The 27046-nt window shown below is 37.7% G+C and overlaps 1 protein-coding gene across 2 annotated transcripts; it reads left to right on the plus strand.

Annotated features, from left to right (window-relative positions):
• On the plus strand, positions 1-26895 carry ZC3H6 (zinc finger CCCH-type containing 6). 2 transcript variants are annotated; one of them, XM_060754471.2, is made up of 12 exons: positions 1-751; positions 9524-9707; positions 10391-10510; positions 12846-13083; positions 13899-14011; positions 14477-14593; positions 15678-15789; positions 16875-16984; positions 17915-18168; positions 18745-19208; positions 21823-22059; positions 24552-26895. In XM_060754471.2, exons 1-12 carry the CDS (start codon positions 378-380, stop codon positions 26036-26038), a joined length of 3810 nt encoding a protein of 1269 aa, XP_060610454.2. In that variant the 5' UTR covers positions 1-377; the 3' UTR covers positions 26039-26895. The 2 variants fall into 2 exon arrangements, with proteins under 2 accessions (XP_060610454.2, XP_067319486.1); XM_067463385.1 differs by lacking the exon at positions 21823-22059.
• The last annotated feature ends 151 nt before the right edge of the window (positions 26896-27046 follow it).

The raw sequence follows: 27046 nt of genomic DNA on the forward strand, positions 1-27046 counted from the left end.
CCCCCCCCCCCAGGTCTTTGCGCGTGTGTATCTATGTGGGATTGTTCTCCCCCTGGATCTTGAAGGGAAGGAGGACTCTCCACTCTTCTCTTGGCTAGTTCCCTTTCTGCCCAGTCTCTTTTTTGTTTGTGTGATTGCCCCCTTTTTCCCTGTGAGAGAGGAAGAAAGCTTGTCCCTTGACATTTTGTGTCTCCTTTTTTCCCCCCACAGGTCTTTGTGTATGTGTATCTATTTGGGATTGTTCTCCCCCTGGATCTTGAAGGGAAGGAGGACTTTTCCACTCTTTTCTTGCCCCTTTTTTCCCTGTGAGAGAGGAAGAAAGCTTGTCCCTTGACATTTTGTGTCTCCTCCCCCCCCCCCCAAACAGGTCTTTGTGTATGTGTATCTATGTGGGATTGTTCTCCCCCTGGATCTTGAAGGGAAGGAGGACTCTCCACTCTTCTCTTGGCGAGGCTTGCAGCTTTGTGCGCACTCTCGACTGCCTGGTTGTGTATGTGGTTTGTGTATGTGCATGTTGTGTGTGTGATCGCGCCTCCTCCCTCCTTCCTTCCCTCCCTCCCCAACCACTGGCAGGCATCAGCAGCAGCAGTGCCCTGCCTTCCTCCCTCTCTCCTCCTTCCTCCTCCTCCTCCTCCTCACACACAGCCAGAGCCAGCACAATGGCCTTTGAAAGCTTGTTCTCCAAGCCCCCAAACCCAATTCTTGACCAAAACATGCCCGACTCTGACAGGCAACATGCAGGGGACGAAAGGTCGAGTAACCCTTCTTCTCTCTTTCTTTCTTCTCCGCTTCTCAATGGCGATAAGAAATGACGATATGCTGTGAGATGATGGTGGTAATAATAATAATAGTAATAATAATAATGTCGTAAATTGTGCCTTGGTGGATTTAAGAAACAAAAGGGGAGAAAATAATAATAATAATAATGTCTGTAGCATTGTAATGGGGAGGGTAGGGGGAAGAAGTCACCTTCAGCCTGGAGGAAAAAAAAAACAGTGATGTTGATATGTATTTAATAGAGAGGGGAAAAATAATAAATCTAGATACAAGGATGTTTGATCAAAGAGCATTTTGCATGCATTTTTTATTTTTTTACATTTCATTCTGTAAAAAGGAAAAAAAATCCATCTTTTCATACAACGCACGCAGTGGGTGTCTGTATAATGTCACCATTGTTCCTCTTTCCTCACTCCCATTTGAAATCAAAAACAGTTGTGTTTTCCTCCCATGTGGTATACATGAAGCTACATGTAAATGTCGACACCTTACACATTTAAGTAGATTTAGGGGGAGGGGTGTAGGTGAGTTTGTATCCGATGTTATCTCTGCCACTTTTCAATCCTAAACCAACAAACCCCCAAACCCTTCCTGTGGTTAGAGATTCTGCATCTTCCTCCTGTCTTTTCAGCGGGCTTTTTTCCCTCCTACAGATTTCACTTTTCATGTTTCTCAAACAGGAGACTCCTTAAATAATTTTCGTACATTCAGTGACATGTATGCATTTTTTTCTAGATCACAGTAACATGTTTCCAATAATGGACAAGTCTGCCTGTAAAAACTTATTCCACTCCACAATCATATAAAGGATTTTAAATCAGTGATGCAAAACATATACGCAGCCCCAAGCACTTTATGGTATAGCCTGTTTCCCCTTTCTACGAGTGACTGCGAGATAAAATGACTTGCACGCAGTAACAGTGAAGCAGGTCTGGGCCTTGTAGCTAGATCTACGTACCAGCAGTCTTCAAGTAAAGTAGCAGCATTTAACATGTTAATGAAATGCTTCTTACTACAGACTGGATACTAAGTATATTATAACTATTACCAGAAAGTGATATAAATGCCACCTACTTTACCTAATGGATTCTTAAAAGCAGCCATTGCCCATTACTGAATTACTAGTTTTGAGCTTATTATTCTGTGACTTACTGTTATTTTAAAATTAAAAACTCACAGAAAGTACAGAATTATATTCATGCAAAATATGCTCATTTGTAGAAGGAAGACACTCAGCGAATGTCTAGGTATTAAAAATTAAGTTTTCATCGCAACCCAGAACATTTTCCTTTGTTTGCCTTGACAGAAGACACATTAAGCTATATTAGAATGACCCTATGTAGTTTGAGAAGTAGAATTGGATCTTGTAAATTTATGTAACTTTGCAAAAGTAGGAACTTCTTTATGAGTTGACTGCTCTCGTTGCTTATCTGCATGTTTATTTTTACTTTAAAAAAATCCCCTATGTTCTGATAATAATAAGATGGGTCACTTTAAAACTGGATACTTAGAATTTATTGTTCAGAGCAAAACAAGAAAAAGTTTTACTGCCTTATTTTTCAGCAGTTAGTTGGCAATTTTTTTTATTTTACCTTTGCTAAAGCACAAAACCAAGATTATGGCAACAAGAATGATTGACAACTGGAAAATAGAGGGAGAAACCGTGGAGGCCGTGACAGACTTTGTATTTCTAGGTGCAAAGATTACTGCAGATGCAGACTGTAGCCAGGAAATCAGAAGACGCTTACTTCTTGGGAGGAGAGCAATGTCCAGTCTCGATAAAATAGTGAAGAGTAGAGACATCAGACTGGCAACAAAGATCCGCCTAGTCAAAGCCATGGTATTCCCTGTAGTAACCTACGGATGTGAGAGCTGGACCTTAGGGAAGGCTGAGCGAAGGAAGATCGATGCTTTTGAGCTGTGGTGTTGGAGGAAAGTGCTGAGAGTGCCTTGGACTGCGAGAAGATCCAACCAGTCCATCCTCCAGGAAATAAAGCCCGCCTGTTCACTGGAGGGAAAGATACTAGAGACAAAGTTGAAGTACTTTGGCCACATCATGAGGAGACAGGAAAGCCTAGAGAAGACAATTATGCTGGGGAAAGTGGAAGGCAAAAGGAAGAGGGGCCGACCAAGGGCAAGATGGATGGATGGCATCCTTGAAGTGACTGGACTGACCTTGAGGGAGCTGGGGGTGGTAACGGCCGACAGGGAACTCTGGCGTAGGCTGGTCCATGAGGTCACGAAGAGTCGGAGACGACTGAACGAATGAACAACAACAAAGCACAAAAAGATGCAAAAAAAATTAAGATAAGACATTCCTTTTAATTAGTTCCCCCCCCCCCCCCCATAATATGTTGAGTACAAAGTTTTAGAAGAATAGGTTTCTTGTTTTGCTGTGCTTTGAGAGTCCTGGTTAGTGAGGGAGATCTGTTTTGTTCCATCTCAATGTTTGGAAGTTGGACTGTTCATTCTGTCCCAGTACTACAACACTATACTGATCATGGATTACTGTATACAGTCACCCTTCCACATTCTTGCCTTGGAGTGCAGGACCCATGTGAAAGCAGAAAAAACACACATTTTAAAATGTTCTTTGTTGCCTGAGAAAACACCTCTACAGGAAGCTCTAGGTCTTGCATCATGACTCTGTTGTCACCTTTGGGCAGAATTTTTCCACAGAATCACAAAGGAGGAACTAGAGATTCCTAGAGAGAACATATTAAATCTGCAAACTTGAAACCCGCAAATATGGAAAGTCAGCTATAGTATAGAAGAGGAGGATAAGTGTTACAATTATTTCAACTTTTATATAGGGAAGACACATTGGCTGAGCATTTCCTTTGTTGAGAATTTATAAGTCAGGTTGGGTTGGGTCAGTAGCCAATGACTCAGAATAAAAATTCACAATGTCATTTGGACACCCAAGAAATAAAAATAGGAATAGGTGTGGCTCATATTTTGTTAAAACTGATTCTGATTATCAGTGTTGTGAACACAATGATAATATCGTGTAATAGGTTGTATACTGACTGAAAGGATAAGGTCGTGATATGCCAGAATTGCAACACATAAGTTACCCTCTCAAAGAGAATGAGCAATTAATTACTTTGTGAATTAAATATATGCAGTTCCTCCAAAATCTAAAATAAGTGAATATCATAGTTAAAAACTGTGCCAACCAAATTACTGAGGTTAGTTCTGTGATAAACATTTCACTATTGAATTAAAGGAAGCCCTCATAGTTAAGAATGGGGGTCAGACAACAGGCAATGAGAGAATTCTACCCCTCAGAAGGGAAATTCACACCTGAAAGAGTTGCCATGGTAGAAAGATGTCTCCACTGAAGCTTTATCACCCATCCTTATTTCCACAACAAGCCACTATTTTCAAAAACAAATAATCACAGAGACAGAAAGTGAGATGAAACACAGCACAGGGGTGTTAACCCTTCCCTATTCTATCCGAAGCTTGCTCCCCCCCTCTATATATATGTATTGCTGGAGTTACCCTTAAAAATATACCTGTGCTGACTTACAAAGTCAACTTAAGAACAAATTTACAGAACCTATCTTGTTCGTAACTTGGGGACTGCTTGTACAGTCATATTTATAGTACCCTGCACATATGGGAAGGTGATCAGTAGGTCATCTGCTATAGCTCACTACAGAAGAGAATATTCTAATAATCAAGTAGTCCTTGAAAATCTTCACAAAGTTTTGTTTATGGTCTAAATAGTTTTTCTGGCCTCTTCCTTAATTCTTTCTTCTGGTGCTTGTAGGTCTCACTTTCCATATTTATGACTCTAAAGCCAGTGTGGTGTAGGTATTTGAGTGCTGAACAATGACTCTGGAGCCTAGGGTTCAAATCCCTGCTTAGCCATGGGAAACCCTCTGGGTGATCTTGGGCAAGTTGCACATTCTCAAACTCAGAAGGAGACAAAGGCCAACCTCCTTTGAACAAATCTTGCCAAGGAAATCCCATTATATGTTTGCCTTATATGGAAGAAATAACTTGAAAGCAGACAGCAATAATAACAATAGTGTGTGAATCATTATTTTCAATTTTTCTCTTGATTACATTTTATATATTAACACTTTTCAAGTCCCTTATATGCCCCCTCCCCTCAAATTTGTCCTCAGCATTATGTCCATTTTTGTTCTTTGTCCTATGTGTGCATCAGAAAAATATGAGGGGAAATTAGATCTTCATGCCCAGTTAACATTGTGAGAAATACCCACTCAAATTGACAGAGGAACAGTAACTGTGTCTTGGCCAAAAGACTAAATCAGTTCACTGAAGGTTATATGGCTTAGTCCAATAATGAGCTTCATATTGGCTCTTCCCACAGACTGAAGCAGATTTACTAATTGTTCAAGGATATACCTACCAAAGCAGAAGGCAAGATAGTTGACCTTTTCTTGTACTGCATTACCACAAATTCCAAGTTTGAGTTCACATAGTTGAATAGTTGTTTGTTTGTTTGATTTATAGCTTGCCTTTTTCCCAAGACATGACTGTTGAAAATTGTATGTAACTAAGAAAGCTTGTCAGGATGATTTTACATTTTTAAATTACTTGAAATTTTCTTGCACTGGAAACCTTCTACAAAGAAGCATTCAAACATGACCTTAATGCTTGCAGTCCGAAGTGATTATAGTCAAGAAATGTTACCATCTCACTTTCTGTTTTGATAAATTAGCTCAGATACCTTCATTGATTGAATGAAAAAAACCCTACTTTGTTTCAAGCCAACATTCTGAACCAACTATCCTACATGGATCATTATAGTATTCCATATAGAATGAGATTTCTCTGTTTGATGTGTGCCATAACAATAGTGTGGGAATGTCCTTTGGAGTTATCAGTAATACTGAGCTAGATGTAATTAAAACATCTCTCTATTAGTTAACTATTTTCCTAAAAGTAACTAGACATGTTAAGAATATACACTTCAAATTGGAGTAAAATTCTTTCCTCCAACACTTAACTTGCATGATAATTTTTGGGAGATTGTTTTTTCTTTAATTTAATTGCAAACAAAAATTCATTTCAAAATACTCTGTTTACCCGCAACACTTTGTAAAGTTGGTTCTAAACAGGCATGTTTATGATTCATTTGTTTAAAAGAAATCAGATTAAAACATGTAATACCTTTAATGTGAGGCTTTTTAAATGGCATGTTTCATTTACAATTAATTAATGTTTGAAATCTAACTAAGGCCCCTCTGCTGACAAAATAATTATATCAGCGAGATTTTGGATGTGATCTAGGGCTTTTGGATACTTAGCATTTTTCAAGTGCACTTCAAGCCTTGAAAATAATTTTGCGTATGTTTTAAACTCATAGGGTAGCAATTTACGAGGATAGTAATGTTAGTCTGTTGCAGGAAAATATCAATGTTTTGTGACACCTTAAAGACCAAGCTTTCATGGATTATGGATCACTTCATCAGATGGAATGGATTGGATACCTACTTGGGTGATTCGTCTCAGTTGTTTCTTACTGGAATTGGTCTTGGAAGTTCTTTTGTTCAAGAATGAATATCTTGAGATTAGAGACAGAATGCCTCATGAGACTGAAATGTTCTCATTCCCCATTTTTTATTAAACCTTGGAGTTTCTGATGCCAATCTTAATCTATTTATTTTGTGTAGAAACTGATCCATTTGTTCTATGTAGAAAATAGTGGTACAGTAAGAAGCACTGGTGTTCATGTTGGGTCATGAACAAATATGCGACTCTCCGATCATAGGTACTATGGGTAACCTCATTAGGTACTGCGGGGACATAATCATTATCTAGGGCACTGCTTCTTAAACTGCAGGTCCTGACCCTAAATTGTCAACAGTAAAAGGTTTCCAAATGTCACCCAGTGGTTGTTTTAGACTATACAAATCTGCTGTGCAGTATTTACACTGGGGCTGTTCATTTGTTTTTAAAATTGTTGTACCCCATTTTGAGCTATCAGGAGAGGCGGGTAATAAATAAAATGTATTATATTATTTTCAGTTAGATAAAGCAAATATAGATCTGGCCCTTGTAGAAGATGAGCTAACTGTTTTAACTGGGAGGAATGAGTAACAAAAGCAGAATTGTTTCCTCCTTCTAGGTTTGACCTTTAGTAGATTAATCCTGTAGAACGGTCTGACTACATTAACCTATTATTTAATTTGATTGCATGGGTATTGTAAGATGAAAAATAACTTGCTTAAATCGTTGCTTATAGGTTTCTTTTGCATTTGTCTGAACAAATATAGTTGTAGATAGTGTTGTAAAATTTCTGGAAACTTTGAAACCAAGGGAGGAAAATTGATTTTTTTTTTTACAGTTTTTTTAAAAAAAATGAAAATGTGTGATACTAACTTTGTTACCATATTGAAAATACATTTTTCTTCTTTAAGAAAATGAATGATATTATATATAATTGTTTGGTATAAGGTTATAATGTTTGGTATACTTAAACTTCTCTTTATTCTGACAGTAGCTATGCATTGCTTAACCTTTTTACACATTGAGTTGCTAAATTCTAAACTGTAAAGAATCTCTTTGGTTTTACCAATCCATCAAGAAGAGGGAAAATAATAAAAAGAAGAAACAATTGACATTAGTAAAACAGAAATTGATTTTGCCTTGACTAGTTCTGCATAGCATCAAACAGGCATCAAGTAGTCAGTCCCATTTAAAAAACTGAGAAGAAAAGACCAAGACCAGAAATGTCACTGATGAGATATTGTACATTATTATAACTCACTTCTAGAGTTGGGTGATTCAGATATAAAAGAGGAAGTCAGGAATCTGCGGGTGCTTCCACACAGCCCTATATCCCAGAATATCAAGACAGAAAATCCCACAATATCTGCTTTGAACTGGGTGATCTGAGTCCACATTCACAGAGGAATTGCTTCAACAAAACTGGAGTGTGTCTGAGCACGTAAATCTGCTCACTTCAAGTACAGATTAACCACAAGCAGCTATTACCTAAACTGTAGTTTTCTTGACAGAAAACTACAGTTTAGGTAATAAACTGTAGTTTTGAGAGAAATGCAGTGGCTCCTTAGATACACAACATTGCAGGATCAGTGTGAAGATGTTTTGGTGGATGACATCTTGGACAAACTGGTCCAGATTGACATCCCCCTCTCACCCACTTCCCTGGAGAAACTAACCAAACAATACTTTGAATTAATGAATGGCTGGTAACCATTTCACATTACCAGGCAGCTGATGATAACTATTACCTTTCTTTGTTTGAGGAGCTTGGCATTTGAGGCAGAAGAGGGTTCTACCCCTTAGCATGAAGCTTCATTTGATGAAGACTCATAGCCATAGTTTATTGATCAACAAGAGAAGGCGAGATTGTGCCACTCTCTGTGGTTATTAAGTAGAAGACTTTGACTTTATTAGGCACCTGATATCAGGAGACCGTTGTCTATAAATCTTCTACTACCTGGCAGCTTTGTTACTTTCAACCCCCCTTGGCGACAAAGTATTTTTCAGTTTTTGCGTTTTCCTTACCTCGGACTGGCTATGATATATGTCTTTTGTTTTACTTTTTGCCAGCTTTGTTTATCTGGACTAGTGATTTGCTGAATAATTTCTGAACCAGCTGATGATCACTCTTTTGCTTTTCCCTTCAACCTGTTGGATTCCCTATGAGTGACTTGAATTAATTAACTACTCAAAAGTTCTTGTCTTCTAACTGGATATATATTGTCTTACATTAATGCTTTCCTGCTTTAGAAAAAAGTTAGAATAAATATATGAACACTTTGCTTTAAACATTTTATCTATCACTCTAAAAAAAAAATCCATAAATCATTTTTCCAAGGGAAAAGGCTTCAGAAAAAAGTGGGGAGAAAGTGCTGAATTTTGCCAGGGTTTATCATGTGCCTAATTGTAATATTTATTTAATTATTTATTTAAAACATTTATATTCCGCCCTTCTCACCCTGAAGGGGATTCAGGCACAGCATATATACATCAAGCATTCAATGCTGGGACAAGAATTCATTGTATGAATACATAAACATTAAAAACATTTATCTCAATATTAAAATACACTGTTTAAAACCTTCTTGGTCAGTGTTCAGATGTCGACAGCAGATTTTGTTGTGTGTTCTGGATAAAATTCAGTAACATGTTAAGTAAGTGTAGCATTTTTAGACACAATGCATAATTATTCATATATTTATATATATATATATTGGGGTGAAAATTGATGAAATCCTTTTGAAATGTTGGTAGGGATCTTTTCCAGTGCTGACCATAATGGAGAGATTGATGCCTTATCTTATTTTGTTTGTGGTATTTTTGTATACTTTTAACAATGAAGATATTATCCAAGTGGCTGGTACTGCATGTGAAGTTTAATGTAGTTTTATTTCTTTGACAGCTTTTTATTTTGGGTTTTAACTGCTTTATTGAAATTTATCATATACTGCTTTTTTACCTTATTTGTTAATTACAAATTAGTTATTTGTTATTTTCAATGCTTGGTTAATTTATTGATTATTGGTTTATTAATAGCTTTACGTATATGTTGGTTTTTTATTCAATCATAATTTTGCAGTAGTTTGGAGACTTAAATTTTAAAATGGCATTCAGATATTTATTAAAACTACATATAAGCTCTGCAGTATCTTTCACAAAACAGAGCTACTTTGCATTTGAGGTAATTGTGCCTTTACTCTGTTACTTTTAATTTTCCAAATGCATACTGAGTTCATACTATATCTTTATGAAACAGAGAGGATGGTGAACTTGAGGATGGTGAAATAGATGATACGGGATTTGAGGAAGATAAGGATGAACAAGATGCAAAAGCTGAAGATAAACAGAAAACTGAAAAAGCACATAGGAAATCCCGAAAGAAGCGCAAAAAAGAGAAAGAGAAGAAAAAATCAAAGAGGAGAAGACGAGAAAAACACAAGGTTAGAATTTTGAGTCAGTGATTTTGAGTCAGAATTTTGAGTCGGCTTCTGTATTCACATTTAGAGATGGGAAGGTCTGGGTGGAAAAATGGGAGTAGGTAGGGAAATAAACTGTTTTTTCCACATTTTTCCAGTTTTTTTCCAAGCCTTCCCAGCTCTACTCACAGTGATTATTTTCCTTTACTGAAATCCATTTGAAACCATTCTTAAACTTTGTGATACCTTTGTGTGCTTTCACTGATGATTAAACTTTTTGATGAAGATATTTCCCACGGGTGTGGAAACCATCCCACAGGTGTGGAGAGAATCGATGCATTGCATGCTAGTTCCTGCTTTTCCAGAATCACATGTGAGCTGTAAAAAATAAGTAAAAATGGATCTGTCCTTGAATTCTAGTCTTGGGATGTGGGCGTGGAAAGGGAGGTTATAGATTATAATGGTGGTAGTTATATGGCATCTTGAATGCATGTCACGAGATAGTCTAAGTACTGCACTATATGTGAACAGCTGAACTGCAACTCAGTTTTATTAATTGTGTTAATATATTAATCTTTGTGATCATTTGAGCTGTACACTCTTAGCCCATGGCATCCTTTTCTTCCTACCCTAATTGTAGTGTCTAAAGTACACTCTATAAGTTATTCATATGCCTACATTATAAAATGAAACCTCTTGCTTTTCAGCACAATTCCCCTTCTAGTGATGATAGTTCTGATTATAGCATCGATTCTGAAGCTGAACGTTCAGAAAGATCCCATAAGAAAGGCGGCGGTTTCTACAGAGATTATGAGTCTTCTTTTCAGGTATATCTTTTAATTTGACATAATTTTGTTATTTAAATATGTGGTCAGCCCACAATTATCACAAGGGTTAAGGCCCAAAATCCTTGTAAAAGTGGAAAAACCATAAATACAGTACAATCCCTGTATCTTCAGGAGACATGACTCAAGTTCACCTATGGATACCTGTAACCAGGGATAATAGCAGAGCCTATGTTTTGGCTATGTTTGAGCCAGATGCATAACGTAGAATAGCACTGGAAGACCCAGAGAAGCACACAAACACTTCCAGTTGTGGCCTTTCAAGATTCTGGGTTTCCAAGCATTCCCCTCCTGCTAATCTTTACCTCTCCTATTCATCTGCTCTGGAAACCTATGGATCATTTGCCACTCCCCTCCCCTGCCCGACCCAAGGGAGTAAGCAAGGGAATGCAGGTGTAGCTGGGTTCACCTAGTTGGATTTTTTTCCCAGTGACCAAAGATTTGGTCACTGACTAAGCCTAACATAACTGAGAACAGCCCAAGATGGGTACTGGTGTTATTTAAAATCCCTATTTAAAATGACAGGGATGGTGGTAGTGAAAAATAATCCAAGAATAATCAGATTTGCAACTGTTAAGCCCATGAATGTAACAGGCCAACAATTCTATCTTGGACTACATCATCGTCCTTTTAAAAAGTGCTTTACACATTTTAAAATGTTTCATTCTAGGCCTATATTTGGTTAATTTGCATATATGCTGTTTTCCCTTTTTTTTATCCAGCCATATATAATCTTATTTTCTTGATTTACTTTCACTTTTATCAAATGGATACAAGGTATACAGGCAAAAAGGACTCACATTTTCCCTTTTAACAAGTTACCAAAATTTTGAGACAGAATAAAGCAATTTATTCTTGACCGGTATGTTCTCCCGCAGTGAGGGCATTGGTTTCCAGGTGAAAGGCAGTCCCGGTCGGGGTTGGCTTGATGTGCCTTCCTCTTGGCACATTTCTCTCTTTCGCCCTCCATTCATGCCTCTTCAAATTCGACAGCACTGCTGGTCACAGCTGACCTCCAGTTGGAGCACTCAAGGGCCAGGGCTTCCCAGTTCTCAGTGTCTATGCCAGAGTTTTTAAGGTTGCCTTTGAGCCCATCTTTAAATCTTCAATGCCAGTGTTGAAAGATTTCATTAACTCTTCAATTTCTGCAAATGAAGTCAATGACAGATTGGGTTTTACTAGTACTATATACATTCATTTAAGTTGACCTCAAGTATAAGTCAAGGGCAGATTTAGGGGCAATATTATGAATTTTGATAAGATGCAAAGATAAGTCAAGAATTTTTCTGCAGAGAGGGAAAGCACTAGCGTTGCCTGTTCCTGGTCACTAGCACTGCCATTTCCCTGTCCAGACATTCAAAAAGCCCAGATGTGGTACTGCAGCAGAAAGAATATAAGGAGTTACTGCTTCTTTTATGTTTTTCTGATATAAATTAAGTTCTCTTTTGCTCAGTAGCACAAAAAGGGAAGGTTTCCCCTTTTGATAAAACTTATGATACAGTACTTACTTTGACCTGTGGATAAATCTACGAAGGGTTTCTTGGGTTGATTTTTTTGACTATATTTTCTGGAGTTAGGTATGAGTATACAAAATACAGTGCTTTCACTTTCTTGTTGCTTGTTCCAGATTTTTTAACAGTAAAGAAAACGGCAATATGATTAGATGTAGGTGACTCAAGTAAATATGTTTTATTGTTGTTGAAATGTTTATTGTGAGAGTTTTTGTATTATGCACATGTATGTATCAGAGAAGGATGTTCAGAACATCCTTAACAAGAACATTAGCTAAAGGACAAAAATAACATTTATCTGTATGAAAATTCCTTATAAACCATTTTTTAAAATTTAAGTTAAGTAAATTACAGTTGAGCAAATTGCACTACAGCAAAAATCAATTATTTATAGGCTGATATTCTTGGAGGAAACAGTAACACCCATTCCAGCATTCAGTCCTACAGCATTCAGTCTTTTGATACCCAAGATTAATGTGGGAAATAAAGACTGAGGTGATAGAAATATTTCCTAGATTGGGAAACACAGCAAATAATAATAATAATAATAATAATAATAATAATAATAATAATATAATCTTTATTTATATCCTGCCCTGTCTTCACAAGGACTCGGCCAAATGTTAAATGTTATATTTCCTTTAAAGTTGTATAGGGAAAACTGGTGTTGATCACTTGCTTTTCCTTGCTTTTCCTGTTGACATCTGCAATCAAACTACGTCTTGGAGAACTGCTGTTGATTGGCATACATAATATTTACAGTTTGTATCCTGATGTGCTTCTCATGATCGTTTTGTCTCACCCAGCATGGGCATATTTCAGGGAAGTATACCCCTTTGCAGAAGACACTGCATATCAAAAAATTAAAAAACAAAGACTATGACGATTATAGTGATGACTTTGGCTATAATGAGGATGAAAAAGAGGATTTTGTTGACCAGCTGAAACAATATAGACAAGCTAAAGAGAGTTCAAATAGTGATTTAGACGCTCCCGTTTCTAAAGAACTAATGAAGAAACAAGGAATGAAAGGAATTCAGAAAGGTAAGGAAGTAATCTAAGAGTAATCTTCTATGAGTCAAAATTCACACCTATGCAGAGTGGTATTTACAGTATTAGCAGTGATACACTGGAAACAAGCCAGCAATTTTCCCAATTCTTGGTGTGGAATATTTTTGATGGTTGTATATCTTCTTAGCTGCCAGTATCTGTACAAGCAGAATTGGTGTGGCAGCATGTAGAGTTAGAAGAGACTACAAGAGCCATCCAATCCAACCCTCTGCCATGCGGGAAAATGCAACCAAAGCACTCCCAACAGAAGGAGACTCCACTAGCTTCTGAGACAGCATATTCCACTTCTGAACAGCTTTTATAAACAGGAAGTTTTTCTAATGTTTAAGTGGTACTATTGCTTCCTCAGTCTGAGTGACACTATACTGCTATTGATGCGGCGTAGAATCACATTGACTTTTTAGCTGCCACATCACAATTGGATGTTAAAATTTATTGGTGTATACTTTGCTTCTGTCATTATTCTTATCTTATTCCTTCCTCCTTCAAAGCATAACTATACCTTGCTCTTCTTATATTTTTAAAAATGTAAATTTACTTTCTGAAAAGAACTTAATTGGAACTTAGAATTCATTCTGAAAGGTCTCAAAGAGAATTTAGAACAATGTACTGTTTTATAATCTCAGAAATTACTTCAAAAAGCATTTAATTCTGAAATGAATTGCAGGAAGAGATTTTAACATGATGTATACACTATAAGTACACATATGTAAATATTGTTACATTTTCAGAACATAATCTTTATGCTCTAAATTATTTTAATCATGAGGTTTTGTGCTTTTTATAAGGTGCTGGGCAAAATATCAATAGTTACAGTATGGGCCGAGGGCGTGGCATGCAAAAGAAATTGAAGCGTAAAGACCGTGGAAGGGGAAGAGGGATAAATAAAGGACTTGAAGAGGTAACTTATGCGGAAATTGCTTCTGTCGTGTTAATGCTTGGGATATTTATTTAGATTGCTGTGGAAGTATTTAGTGGAATGATTGACATTGTAAAAGTTGGAATAGATAGGCCTTCAGTACCATGACTGTAGTAAGTGGATTTCATTGTGTATGCACAATATGCACTATGATATTTTTTTATGAATCATAAGATGTAGGATAATACAACCAAGGTAAATATCATGCATTGCTAAGTAGCTGCATTAGTAAAATCTTATTTGCTTCTTCATAAAGATGCAGTTGGCTGATATACAACAGTACCCTGCTCTCAACTGGATCAATTAATGTATATATTTGTTTGATTTTTAAACTTTGGGAAATCTCAATCATTGATTTTTTTTCAGTGATTTGAATACTGTAACTGTTTTGCTTGCCAATTATATTTTATGGAGTAACACATTAAAACAAGTTACTTGTTTTTCTAGGAAATAAAGCCAGTGAAGAAATGGCCAACTATGAGTCAGGCGTTTATAAACCAGCATACTGTGGAACACAAAGGAAAACAAATATGCAAATATTTCCTAGAGGCACGGTGTATTAAGGTGACTATATTGTTATACTCTCTATTTAAAATTGGGGTATTGAATTATTTCTTGAATAGTTTTCTCACTACCAACACATGATTTATCACAAACCGATTTTATGTCCTTAGTATAAAAAGATACTAGAGAAAGCTACTTATGGAACTTTAAGGAAAGTAAAAACGATAGCTACCATAGTTCTAAACAGTGGTGCATACTTTCTGATTTAATATTGAACATGAGCAATATAGAATCAGAAGTGTTTCGTAAAAATGTTTTGGTGGTTTATATTAGCATATTTGTTCTAGTAGCCTAATGCTATATATACTTTATTTCCTGGTGTGGCATCATCACTGAATTAGTTTTCAATTCTGTTGTCTTCAAGCCCTGTTCAACAGTTACATCTGAAACTATAGAAATAAAAATTTTATGATACTTTTCGGATAAAAACATTTTCATTGGATTTTAAAAAGGTTGTTGTGTAGAACAGTTAGTTAGTGATGGGAATTAGAACTAGTTAGATAAGCAGAGGAGACTGGTGAAAGGGAAGGTGTTTGTTTGAGGTCACTTAAAACAGTTAGAGTCAGCTTGGATTATGAAGAGATGGGGAAAGACCCAGTGAGATGGATTACATTGGAATTTGGAAGTTAAATGAGTAGAGGTATCAATGAAGCTTTGAAATTCTGTAATCATAAGGTTCTGTACATCAAATAATATCTATAACTGTATGTTGAACTTCTGTTTAATAAGTGTTTCTTGTGGTACACACATATGACTAGGAAAACACTACAGTAGTGCTATTTGAGTGGGCAAATTCAGGCACACAGTGTATATGGTGGGACCAATTAGTTAAGGGTGGAATTAAGTTTGATATTATAATGGTGGGAGAGTCAAAGGGCCCACATTTGGTGCCATAGCAGTGGAGTACATGGAGGTCTCTTTGTGACCTTTGTTTATTTGTTCATCTCTTTAAAATTCAATTTTCACAGTGCTAATAGAAAGTGGGCAATGCCGAGTCAGATTTATTAATATTATAATTGCATTTTCAGCATGAAATAGATGAATTCAACATTAGGAACTATAACCTCTCTTTTTATATCCACAGGGAGATCAGTGTAAATTTGATCATGATGCAGAAATAGAAAAGAAAAAGGAAATCTGCAAATTTTATATACAGGGTTATTGTTCCAAAGGGGAGAACTGCATTTACATGCATAATATCCTTTGAGAAAATAATTCTAGTAATGTTGTGGTTAAATAATAATAGTACTAATAATAATTCCTTTAACATGTATATGTCATGCATATTGTTGTTACCATCACCACACCATATGATATTTGAGTTGAGAAAGGGAAAGTGGATTTATTTTGTTACCGTTAGTTTCTATATAAAGCATGGCAGAAGAAATATGGAAAAAGAACAATAAAGGAGTGCCCCCACCTCATGTTTTCCTATTACACCTTTTCTGGAAGCTGCAGTGGCTAAAAACGCAAGTTTGAGGGAAGAAACTGTTTTGTTTTCTGACAGTAGTAAAAAAAAACATTGACTATCAAAAAAGAAACAAATTATCTTCTCTGTGGTGATGGTTTTTCTTCAGAATGCCCTTGCACAGTTTTCTAATGCTGTATTCTTTTTGGTACCAGGTTGAAATCCTTTTGTTTACAGAGTCTTTTAGAAAAAATATATTTTAAATTTAAATGTGCATTACTAATATTTTTTGTACACTGATCTACTCTGGGATGAAGTTGTTTAACATGTGGAAGAATGTTAACTGCTCCAAACTATCCCATGCACTCTTTTAAGAAAAATATTCTAGGGAACCCATTGATACAATGCCCAATGGCAGTCATTCCTTAAATGGCAGTGTGAAGAGCCATTTCATTGTACTGTTTACTCTAACCTACTGTGCCTGTCAAAGTGGTGATTGTATAAATTGCTGTTTCTTAAACTGTTGGTCCCAATCCCAAATGGGGTCGCATTAGCTCATTGTTGGGATCGCAATAATAAAAAGTCCCTCAACATCACCCATTTGCAAAATCTGTTAGCAACAACATGCAGGATTTACAGTGGACTGCAAATAAAATACTTCAGCTATACTCCACAGAAAGGAAAATCAGCCTGTTCAGCAAGACTTGTAAATGCTGATTTACCAGTAAAGATTTGATTTTTATACCTATTTTATATACCTATATATCTGGGGTCACATAAAAATTTCTCAGGCAGAAGGGTCATGAGTGGGAAAACTTGTGTAAATAATACTATTTGAAAAGTTATACTTGTTACTCCTTAATATTGGTTCACATGAATTCCCTTGCAAGTTCTATCATACAGGAGCCAAGTGCTACCATGGGGACAAGTGCAAGTTTTCTCATGATCCTCTAACTAAAGAGACTAAAGAACTACTTGATAAGGTGAGTAAATCTCCTTCTGACATTTGTTTTATTTCTGTATGAAGCGGACACTCCTATCCAAGAGCCCTTATTAGAGATGAAAGCATAGCTATGTACATTAGGCCTCCCACTACCAGTTGAGCATGAGGACAGATGGGGAACACATTCTCTAAGTTTTTTTTCTCTGTGCATACCAATAATAATTGAGTTAAGTTGCTCCTGGTTTGTGTCCAGTAGACATTCATATAACTTGTCAGAAGTTTTCATCTTTAGCCCTGAAATAAAAAGGATCTGGGTGGGCATGTTAGCTTTTCTGAGGTGCATACATTGAATACAGAGACAAACACATTTGTCTCCTTTTCATGTCTCCTCTGTGCTGGAGGAGGGAGACAGAAAATAGTGATAGTTGCGCATTTAACAAGTGTGAAGCTGAAGCAAACCTCATGCTTCAGAAGAAATCTGGAAGGATGAAGTAATTTCCTTTCTAACTTTGTGTTCAAGAGGATCATTTTTTGTCATGATGAAAGTGGTGAATGAGATTAAACTCAATCTATATATGAAACCAATTAAATAATTGTTTCCTATTGAGAAATCCTCTCCCCCCCTTCTTTTTATCTATGAGTGTGAGTTGACCATTTTTTAGAAACAAGAATTTGTATGTTAGATTATGGTCTGTTTGATCTATGGACTTAGAATATACTTTGTCTAAAGCATGTCTAGGTCTTCATAAACTGGTTTTGATAGGGAGCTTCAAATAATTTTGAGATTAACTGTAGTGTATGTCTGCTTGAATTTTATTCTAAACCTGGATTCTTCCATATCCTAAGCCTTTAGAATCGGGGATGTCAGAATCCCATTAAGTAAACATATGGTAGGATTATATAATGACTGCAATTTTTTTTAGAAAATTTGGATAACTTAAAGACTGTAATATTTTTCTATGTATTCTAGGTTTTAAATAATGAGGAGGAACCACAAAATGATGATGAGAAAGAAGTTGAAGAACTTAGGAAGCGTGGCATAGTGCCTCTTCCTAAACCACCCCCAGGAGTTGGACTTTTGCCAACTCCACCAGAACCATATTCCTTTACTGAGGAAGATGCAGAAGACTTTCAGGATCCCTCTGGTGAATTCAAGAAAATCCCATCTCTCTTTGAGATAGTTGTGAAGCCAACTGTGGATTTAGCACACAAAATTGGGAAAACGTAAGTCTTAGACTTATGGAAATTTCATACCAGGTTTTAATGGAGCCAAAACGTGCAGAATATTGATGGCCTTCTGAGTAGCTTACATCTGGTGTTACAAGATATATTGTTGAAAGCTTTCATGGCCGGAATCACTGGGCTGTTGTGGGTTTTCCAGGCTGGGTGGCCATGTTCCAGAAGCATTCTCTCCTGGCATTTCGCCTGCATCTATAGCAGCCATCTTCAGAGGTTGTGAGGTTACAACCTCTGAGGATGCCTGTCGCAGATGCAGGCAAAACGTCAGGAGAGAATGCTTCTGGAACATGGCCATACAGCCTGTAAAACTCACAACAACCCTGTTATAAGATGTTTGCTCAACCTTATTGCCCAGGTGGGTGCCACTCATTCTTCTGTGTTCCCTATTTCTTTGTATTTTCTATAGCAGTGAACCACACATCTGCCAAATAGAAAACTGTTTTTACAAAAGAAGAGGGAAATGGGTACACCTTTAAGTACAGCAGGATGGAACATGACTATTTTAAGATTTTAAGAAATGTTTATACAGAAATGATATTGATTTAACATTTTGTTTTTCAGTCCACCATCCTTCTATAATAGCACATCACCACCGGGACCAGAATTTGAAGGAGACAATGTGTACAATGCAGAGTCAAGCCCAGGACATAATGGATTGTCAGGACTTTCAAATTCTCCTGGGCATCCTTGTGCAGGTCCAGCAGTGCCACAGAGCCCTCCTTTGCAGCCAGGCCCTCCAGGTTACTTGGGGCCACAGGGTCCAGTTGGTGGATCTGTTCATGCACAGCAAGGTGGTCCACCTTTAACATCACCTGGAGCATCCTACGGCAGTGCTACTGCTCAAGAACATATAGTGAACATGCCCAGAGAGAGTCACTGTGCACCTGGTCCACCGTATCAGCAACTTGCTAGTGAACGAAAACCAAACACCGGTTATGAGCCTCTTCAGAATCCAGCCAGTTTCTATGACAATTATTATTCACATCAGGCGGTACACAACTTCCAGGCAACCACAAATGTTGGTGGTAAGTTTCAATATTCAATATATACATTTTATCCTGAGTGATAAGCATATATGCAGTGAGGAGTTGAAATGTGACAATCCCCTGTGCTTATTGAAGATTTTAAAAAGTATTTTCACAGTTCAGTCATTGTAAAAGGAGGACATACCTGCTGCATGGGACCCTAGAAATGTTGTATTATCTCTATGTACTCTATATGCAAAATGCATTCTTCCTGTGACATTTCTACCAGCGGGTCATGGGCCAAGTGTAAAGAATGGGTTATATTCTGCTGTAAATACATCTCATTCCAAACTACTTAAGTTTTCATATAAGAGCATATGCCAGTGGAAACTATTCTTTGAATACACCCTGGTCAAGAGAAAATCAGTTGCTGTCCCATGTTTAACCAGACTAGTCTCTCCCACACACAGAAACTTTTCACCTAGCAAGTATTGGATACCTTTTTGTAAGGTCTGAAGCTTCAAGGAAATCCAAAACATACATCCAGTTGTTATGGAGGGATAAATGTCAACTTGGATGTTGATGTTTCACAAAAAAGGCTAGTCATGGGGATTGCTTGTTCATCTCTGGTTGTGTAGCTTCCATTCCAGTCAACCCTTCTTCCAAGTGTGGACCTGGGAAGATAACCCCAAAGGTGCTAGGATAATCTTTATCTACCCCACAGCTTCACATTTGGGAGGAAAACTAGTTACTCACCATTCTACCTAAGAGGGGCGCTTCCTTCTTCATGTTCTCTGTGAAATTGCACATATGGCATTCTCTATAAGCTTTAAATCAAACATTTTGGCGGTAGCCTCGTCCACTCTCCCCGAGTTAGTGTATATGCTAGTGAGAGGGGCTTGAGCCTCTGTACTTTTGTCTGCCGCATCTTAGCAGCTTTCCCTTAGCTCTTGTTCTCAGTTCAGCTAGCATCCTCTTTACCATTTTGACTTGGATAGGTTCCCTAACTACTCTCTTGCTAAACAATTGGGACTGTTATTTACCAACTTTAACTTGGCTACACTCTCCAACTACTCTTCTGCCCTACACAGTGGACCAGGCCAGTTGATTTTCCCCTTGCTCGTTTATCAGGATGTCTTCTACTTTTTATAGAAGTGTGCAACTTGCGGAGGGAAGCTCCCAGATACTGATGGCCACTCCATGTGCCTACTGTGCCTTGGGGAAACTCGCATGGTACAGTCCTGCCACATCTGCCAGGCGGTTACCCCCCAAGCATGCTGTATGAGCACCAATCACCCAGCGTAAAAAGCTTCCAGCATCTGAAGTTTGGAATTGGTCCTATGTCAGCTACCCAAACTCCACTTTGAGCCATTGGCTTTGACAGAACTTCCTTACCTTTCTTGGAAGACCGCCTTTCTTGTCATGATTACTGTGGTAAGACATGTTAGTGAACTTGGTGTCCTAGGGGTTGATGAACCATATCTCTGCTTCTATAGAGACAAAGTAGTTCTCTGCATAGATGTTACCTTCCTGCCTAAAGTGGTCTCTCATTTCCAAATGTGCCAAGATTACCTTCAAGCATTCTTTCAGAATCCGACTTCTCTTGAATTGGTCCCCCACACACTAGATGTCAGAAGGGCTCTGGTCTTTTACATCCACAGAACTCGCAAACACAGGAAGTCTCCTAGGCTCTTCCTCAAATATCACCAAGATGCTCTTCCGGTATTGTCACAGGGTTCTCCTCGTGGATTAATGTCATGATCTGTCTTGCCTACCGGCTTGCAGGTCAAAACCTTCCACCCCAAGTTAGAAGCCGTTCTGCAAGAGTGGTTGCTGCTTCGCAGGCTTTCCTGCATGGCGTACCTTTAGAGAACATCTTGCCGGGCAGCAATGTGGTCCACACCACTCACATTTGTCTCTCACTACAAAGTGGGCATCCTATATAGGAAAGATGTTATTTTTGACAAAACCGTGCTCTTCTCCTGTGTGGCATGACTCCCACCTCCAAAGTCAGTAGGTTGCTAGTCACCCAAATGTGCCATTTTCACAGAGACAACAAAGAAGAACAGGTTGCTTATCTGTAACTGTGTTTCTTCGAGTGGTCATCTGTGTAATTTGCACATCCCCACCCATCCTCCCCACTGCTGGTCATGCCTCGATGTCTATAGCTGCTTACCTATCGTCTGAGGAACTGAGGCTTAAAACCCTCTGACTGGCATATAGATTATCACAGGGAGAGGGTGAGGCTACCGCCAAAATGTTTCACTTAGACCTAAAGAATTCCTAACTGCTTTGTGCATGCATGGAAGAACCTATATGTGCAAATTTCACAGGTGAGCACTCGAAGAAAGGCAGTTAAAGGTAAGCAACCTGTTCATTTCAAATGACTTTGTCTTAGAGAAACTAAAGAGTGCACTTAAGGATGCTACTGAGGTGTAAGGTAAGGATGCTACTGAGGTGTAAGGTAAATTTGCTACCTGCCCCTGGTGACTATAGCCACTGAACATTAAGCTTACTGTAACATACTCCCACCTCTTTTATCACGTTGAACTATGTTTCTTGATTACACGTGATAGCACTGAGGCAATTTACTTATAAGGAGGAGAGGGAACTTAGAAAGTTATTTTAGCATGCATTCAGCATTAATACTGATTATTTGTAATATTAAATACAGATGGTACATGGAAAGGAGAATTCACAGATCACCAGCTTCACCACACTTCTTCACATAACAGTGGAAATGAGTACGAATTAGATTGTGCCCCAGCAACAGGACATAATTCAGCTATTAATGTACCAGACTTCCTTCCTGCAATGCAGAAGGCCCTTTTCGTTAGGCTCAGTCAAAAACAACAAGATGATGGAGAACAAATGAGCAATCGTTGTCAAAGGTCATTGAGTAGAGAAGAAGGTATTGTCAGACTCTGCATTTTAAAAAATAAAATGTTGTGTAACATTCTGTCCATATGTAAAAATTGTCTTTTCAAGTACTTGTCAATGTTCTGTGTCACACTGCAAAATCAGCTCCAAATTGGTCCTGTTAATTTTATTGTAGTGATTAGGCAGCAGCATCATTCCACCTCACCACTAAAGTACGTATTTCTCCAAAGTAATCCATATGCCCTATATTATTTTATTATTACAGCCTGTCTAATCCTGATACTAATTCAGAGATTTTAAAAAACAATGAATTTTTATTTAACCTGCATTTATACAAGTCAGTAGAAGGGATATCTTTCTAGGAAGAAGGGTTGTGATGGCAAATACACTGACAGAATAGCGTTCTTTTGACCATTGGATACATTTAAAGAGAGATTCTTCATGGATCTAATACAAAAAAAATGAAGTGGCTTCCTTCTCTCACAGCAGCATAATGCTGAGCTAGAGTGTCTTGTTTTATCCTTTCTTCCTGTCCAGGCATTGCAAGTAATACCTAACTTTGAAAAACAAGTTCTTTTTAGCATTTTGTTACATTGAACTTCTAGAGAGTGACTGTTGAATGTGCAACTACATCTAAAAACAAAACCAATTAAGCAATTACTGAAATCATCAAAAAATAATGTTGAAAGTAATGTTTATAAAAACAAGAGAAATACTGAATATTGTAGTGATAGTGATGATGATAATGATTGAATAACGGTTGAGTCAGAATCCATGTGAGAAATATTAAAGACAATAATAAAATATTAAAGCTTAATTATATTACTTAATGAAGTCATAGTAAATATTGAATTGTATGGAATTAAATATTGAGATCCCACTGGGTCTAACATTATGTGAAAACGTACAAAACTTCTTGGATGTCTCCTTATTAATAGTGATCTATATAAACAAAAGATTTCAATAAAGTAGCAGCCATGTTACTTAAATCCGTCATCCAACTTTTCCCAAGAAGAGAACACAGATATGCTTGCTTTTAAACACAAGGTGAAACAAAATATCAGAAAAGACTTGATTGACATGAAGAAAGAAAGGAAATTAAAAATATTATTCCCACTTTGTGGTCTAGTTGTAATACTTTGCGTTAAAAAAAAGCCACAAAACAATAAAATGAAAATGTAGTTGTAGTGTTTTAAACAAACAAAAAATGCCTGGTATCATGTTAAGAATTAAGGTCCTTTTAAACATGGATATTTTCAGTATTGCCCTTACAGATTGGTCATCAAGAGTTGTGTATTTGTAGTTGCTCTGTATTCAATAACACTGCATAGTTTTACTATAAGATTATGTAACTCTGTGCCTTAACAGCCAGGTGATGGATCAGATAAGGGAGCTCTGTCCAGGTGTTAACTGAGGCACAAAGTGGATATTTTCCAGCCCACTCCCACCAGCAAGCAGGGCTAGGCAAACAGAAGTAGGACCCCATCACAACTCCTCGTCTCAGCCCCGTTTGCTGGTGGGAGCAGATTGGAAATGTCAATTTCCTTGTGCTCCGATTGGCAGCTGAACAGATATCTGATCCAGCTAGTGGTTCACAAGGTGGGCTGCAGGACGTTGGACCAGGAGCTACTTAATTACACATATGTATCGAAGTAGCTGTTGGAGAATTTTAATGCAATGAGCTTTCTTTAAAGCATAATAATCACATCACAGTGTTGTCTTATCTTCAAAGGACTTCATTAGCCCTGTAGAAAGTGTTTTATGATTTCTTGGCATTTTTCAGTTGAACTGTCCTGATGTCATACACTGCATGGACAGTACGCAAACAGAATTTTGAACTAGGGAGAACTTTAGTATTTATCCAGCATAGTTCTTCATGTGTTCTTATGGGTACAAAATAGAACCTCTGAGTCAGGAAGATCTAGAGTGACTATATCTCAACTTCGGACCCATGGACATTCATTCTTGTAGTTTGGAAGACAGTTGAAGATAATTCCACAAATCAAATCTGACCTTTGTCAGCATCATCCTTCCAAACAGATAAAAAGAAAACACACATGAAGCCAGTTAACGTTCTTGTGAATTATCTGTTTTTCATCTTCCTGAAATATTTGCCTTGTTTATATAGTGCCTTTTTCAGTTTAGACAGCGATTCATACTTCAGCAGTTGCTACTTACAGACACTTATACTCAGATTTGTTGATTGTGATCAAAAATATGTCCACTAAAATCTGCAGATGTAATCTGGCTAATTACGTTAATTCATGTGTTTTCACCTCTATGTAGCATTTAACATTTGGTTTTATGGTTGAATTTTGCTGATCTAAGATATTACAGCCAATTTGTATTTGGAGACATCTCTTCCAATATTCAAATAGGAAATCAAGAAATGTCCTCTTTCATGTAATTTAGTTTTATTTAAAGATACCCAGATATCACTGAGAAATTCCATTTTGGGATTCTTGGGTTAGGAAAACATGGCTATTGAAATATGCATGATGTTGTTTTTTTTTATCTTTCTAGATGATAATGTGAATTGGTACTCGAGTAGTGAAGAGGAAGAAGGAAGCAGTGTTAAATCAATACTGAAGACCTTAAAGAAACAAAGTGAGACATTCAGAAATCAACAGCATTTGGCAGACCAGCAGCTGAGTGTTGTGCCAACTGACCCAAGACTTGCTAAGGAGCGAGTCCCAGGAATTCAGGCCGCTGATCCCAGGCTTAGGTCCACCTCAAGATCCAATGCTCGAAAAGCATCCGATTCAGCAGTTTTGGACCCAAGGCTCTCCCGAGATCCTAGGACGTTAAAAGTTAATGAAAGTAGTCATGTGAGCTCATCAGCAAGTGGAGCTAAGGTGGACTTGCATCATACGCATCCTAGTGTCAAAATCATGCAGAAAGGAGTGGATGAAGACGATGAGGAAACAGAACGAGAACTGAGAGAGAGACCTTTTTTGATACCATTAGACCCTCTTCCTGGAGTAACATTACGGGATCCAAGGTCTCAACTTCGGCAGTTTAGCCATATTAAAATGGACATCGTTCTGAACAAACCCAACTTTGCGAAACATATTGTTTGGGCTCCTGAAGATTTACTTCCAGTACCTTTGCCCAAACAAGACCCAGTATCTTCCATCAATTTACCTCTTCCTCCACTCATAGCTGACCAGAGATTTAATCAATTAAGGAATATCAAAAATGATTCCATTCCGATTGCAGTTCCAGCTGACCCACGATTAGTGGCGAAAGCAAAAAATACAAATTTGGCAAGCAGGAGTATTTCCCTGGACCAACCTGGAGATTCACATCCTGGTAAATTAGGAGATCCTCGCTTGCAGAAGATCATTGACCCCAGAATCCATAGATCTTCCAGTACAGACACCCACCACGGGACACCAAAAGACCTTTTGCCTCCTAAACCTGATCCTAGGTTGGCTAAATCCAGCGGTGGGACATCACAGTCCTCAGAAGCGGCAACCTCTCAGACTGATCCAGACATGTTGCCTCCATATGCACCCAAGTTGTCCTCTGGCACACGTCTGGGCACTCCTAGCTCAATACTGAGTGGCATTAGTTTGTATGATCCAAGAAATCAAGCGTCATTAGACCCCCCTCTAATTAATTCAGGGGAAAATGGAGAGAACCAGAAAAAAGGTATTTTGAAAAACTCTAGCCAAAGTGAAACTACTGTATCAGAAGAACAGTTGCTTCCAAAACCATCTCCACAGGTGGAAAAGAATCTGGAAGGATTTGGAGAAGCCAGTCTGGATAAAGTGGGGTGCGCTAGGAAGTCCCCAGCGAAACGCTCCAGTTCTGCACCCGCCGTGCACAACCTTCCCATCCAGGCTCTGTCAGGGTTGATCAGACCACAGTACAGTGATCAGAAGCAGGCAAGGCAGCCTGGGCAGACCAGCCAAGCCCCAGAGAACGACCCCAGTGGGGATTCGGATGACAAATCGCTGAAAGAGGTCTTCAAGACTTTCGACCCCACTGCTTCACCTTTTTGTTAGATACTTGTTTACTAAGACTTTCCCCATTATGGATAATGCAGGTTTCTGCCGTTTTGTAACTGGTTTACCTCTGTGCTTTATTTATTTTTAAATTATAAACAGAAACACTTTCGGGCTGCTATTTTCGGAACCACATGCAGTAATCCAGTATGCTATAGTGTTTGCCAAGTTGGTATTTTCCGCATAATTTTCCCATTTTGAGGGAGATTAATCATTTTGTAAGACGTATATCATGTTAGATCTGAAAGAAGCACTTTCATTGTAAATAGACATCACTGAGGACTGACTTCGACGACTTGTATATGTGTAATGTGTCTTTTCAAAATTACCATTTAGCGAATGTTTGCCACTTTTGTATGATTGTACAGGTTTAAGCAATATAATGTACAGTACTGTGAGAGACAGTATTTAAGATGACCGTTATTAAGTGTATGAAATCCTACTAAATAAGCAGATTTAAAAATTGATCCTTTCAGAGCAGTTGACACGAAGTATCATTTTTATTCAGTAGTCTGATTCTGTTAGGCTAAAAGATATTGTATTGCATATTAAGGAGAAGAAACAACTTTTTAAAGTATTTTATTCTATGCTGTATATAGAAGATATTGCAAAGGAAATAACTAAAACATTACTGTTAGAGTAGAAATCACATACACATTACATGTAAAAATGTATTTACTTTTTTCATGTATACACTGTTCTCAATTAGTGTCGTGTCCCATTGTGGTGTTCATGTATTCAGTGTATTTTTGTATCCAGCTGCTTAATTTGTATTGCTTTTTGTATTGATGTAATGATGGTAACATGTATTCATGGGTCTGACATTTTTAACAAATTAAAGAGTGAAAATCTCTTGACTTTTTTTATAGACTCAAGTAGAACGTTGGACTACTTAGCTGGAAAATTTGCATTGCGGAGTGTAGCTGGAGTCTCTTGGTTTAGTCTCATCCTCATCTAGAGTAGCTCCACTAAATCAAGTGTTGCATGGCAAGTCAACAGATAGGGAAA

Source organism: Anolis sagrei, chromosome 1, assembly GCF_037176765.1.
Source record: "Anolis sagrei isolate rAnoSag1 chromosome 1, rAnoSag1.mat, whole genome shotgun sequence".
Lineage (NCBI taxonomy): Eukaryota > Metazoa > Chordata > Lepidosauria > Squamata > Dactyloidae > Anolis > Anolis sagrei.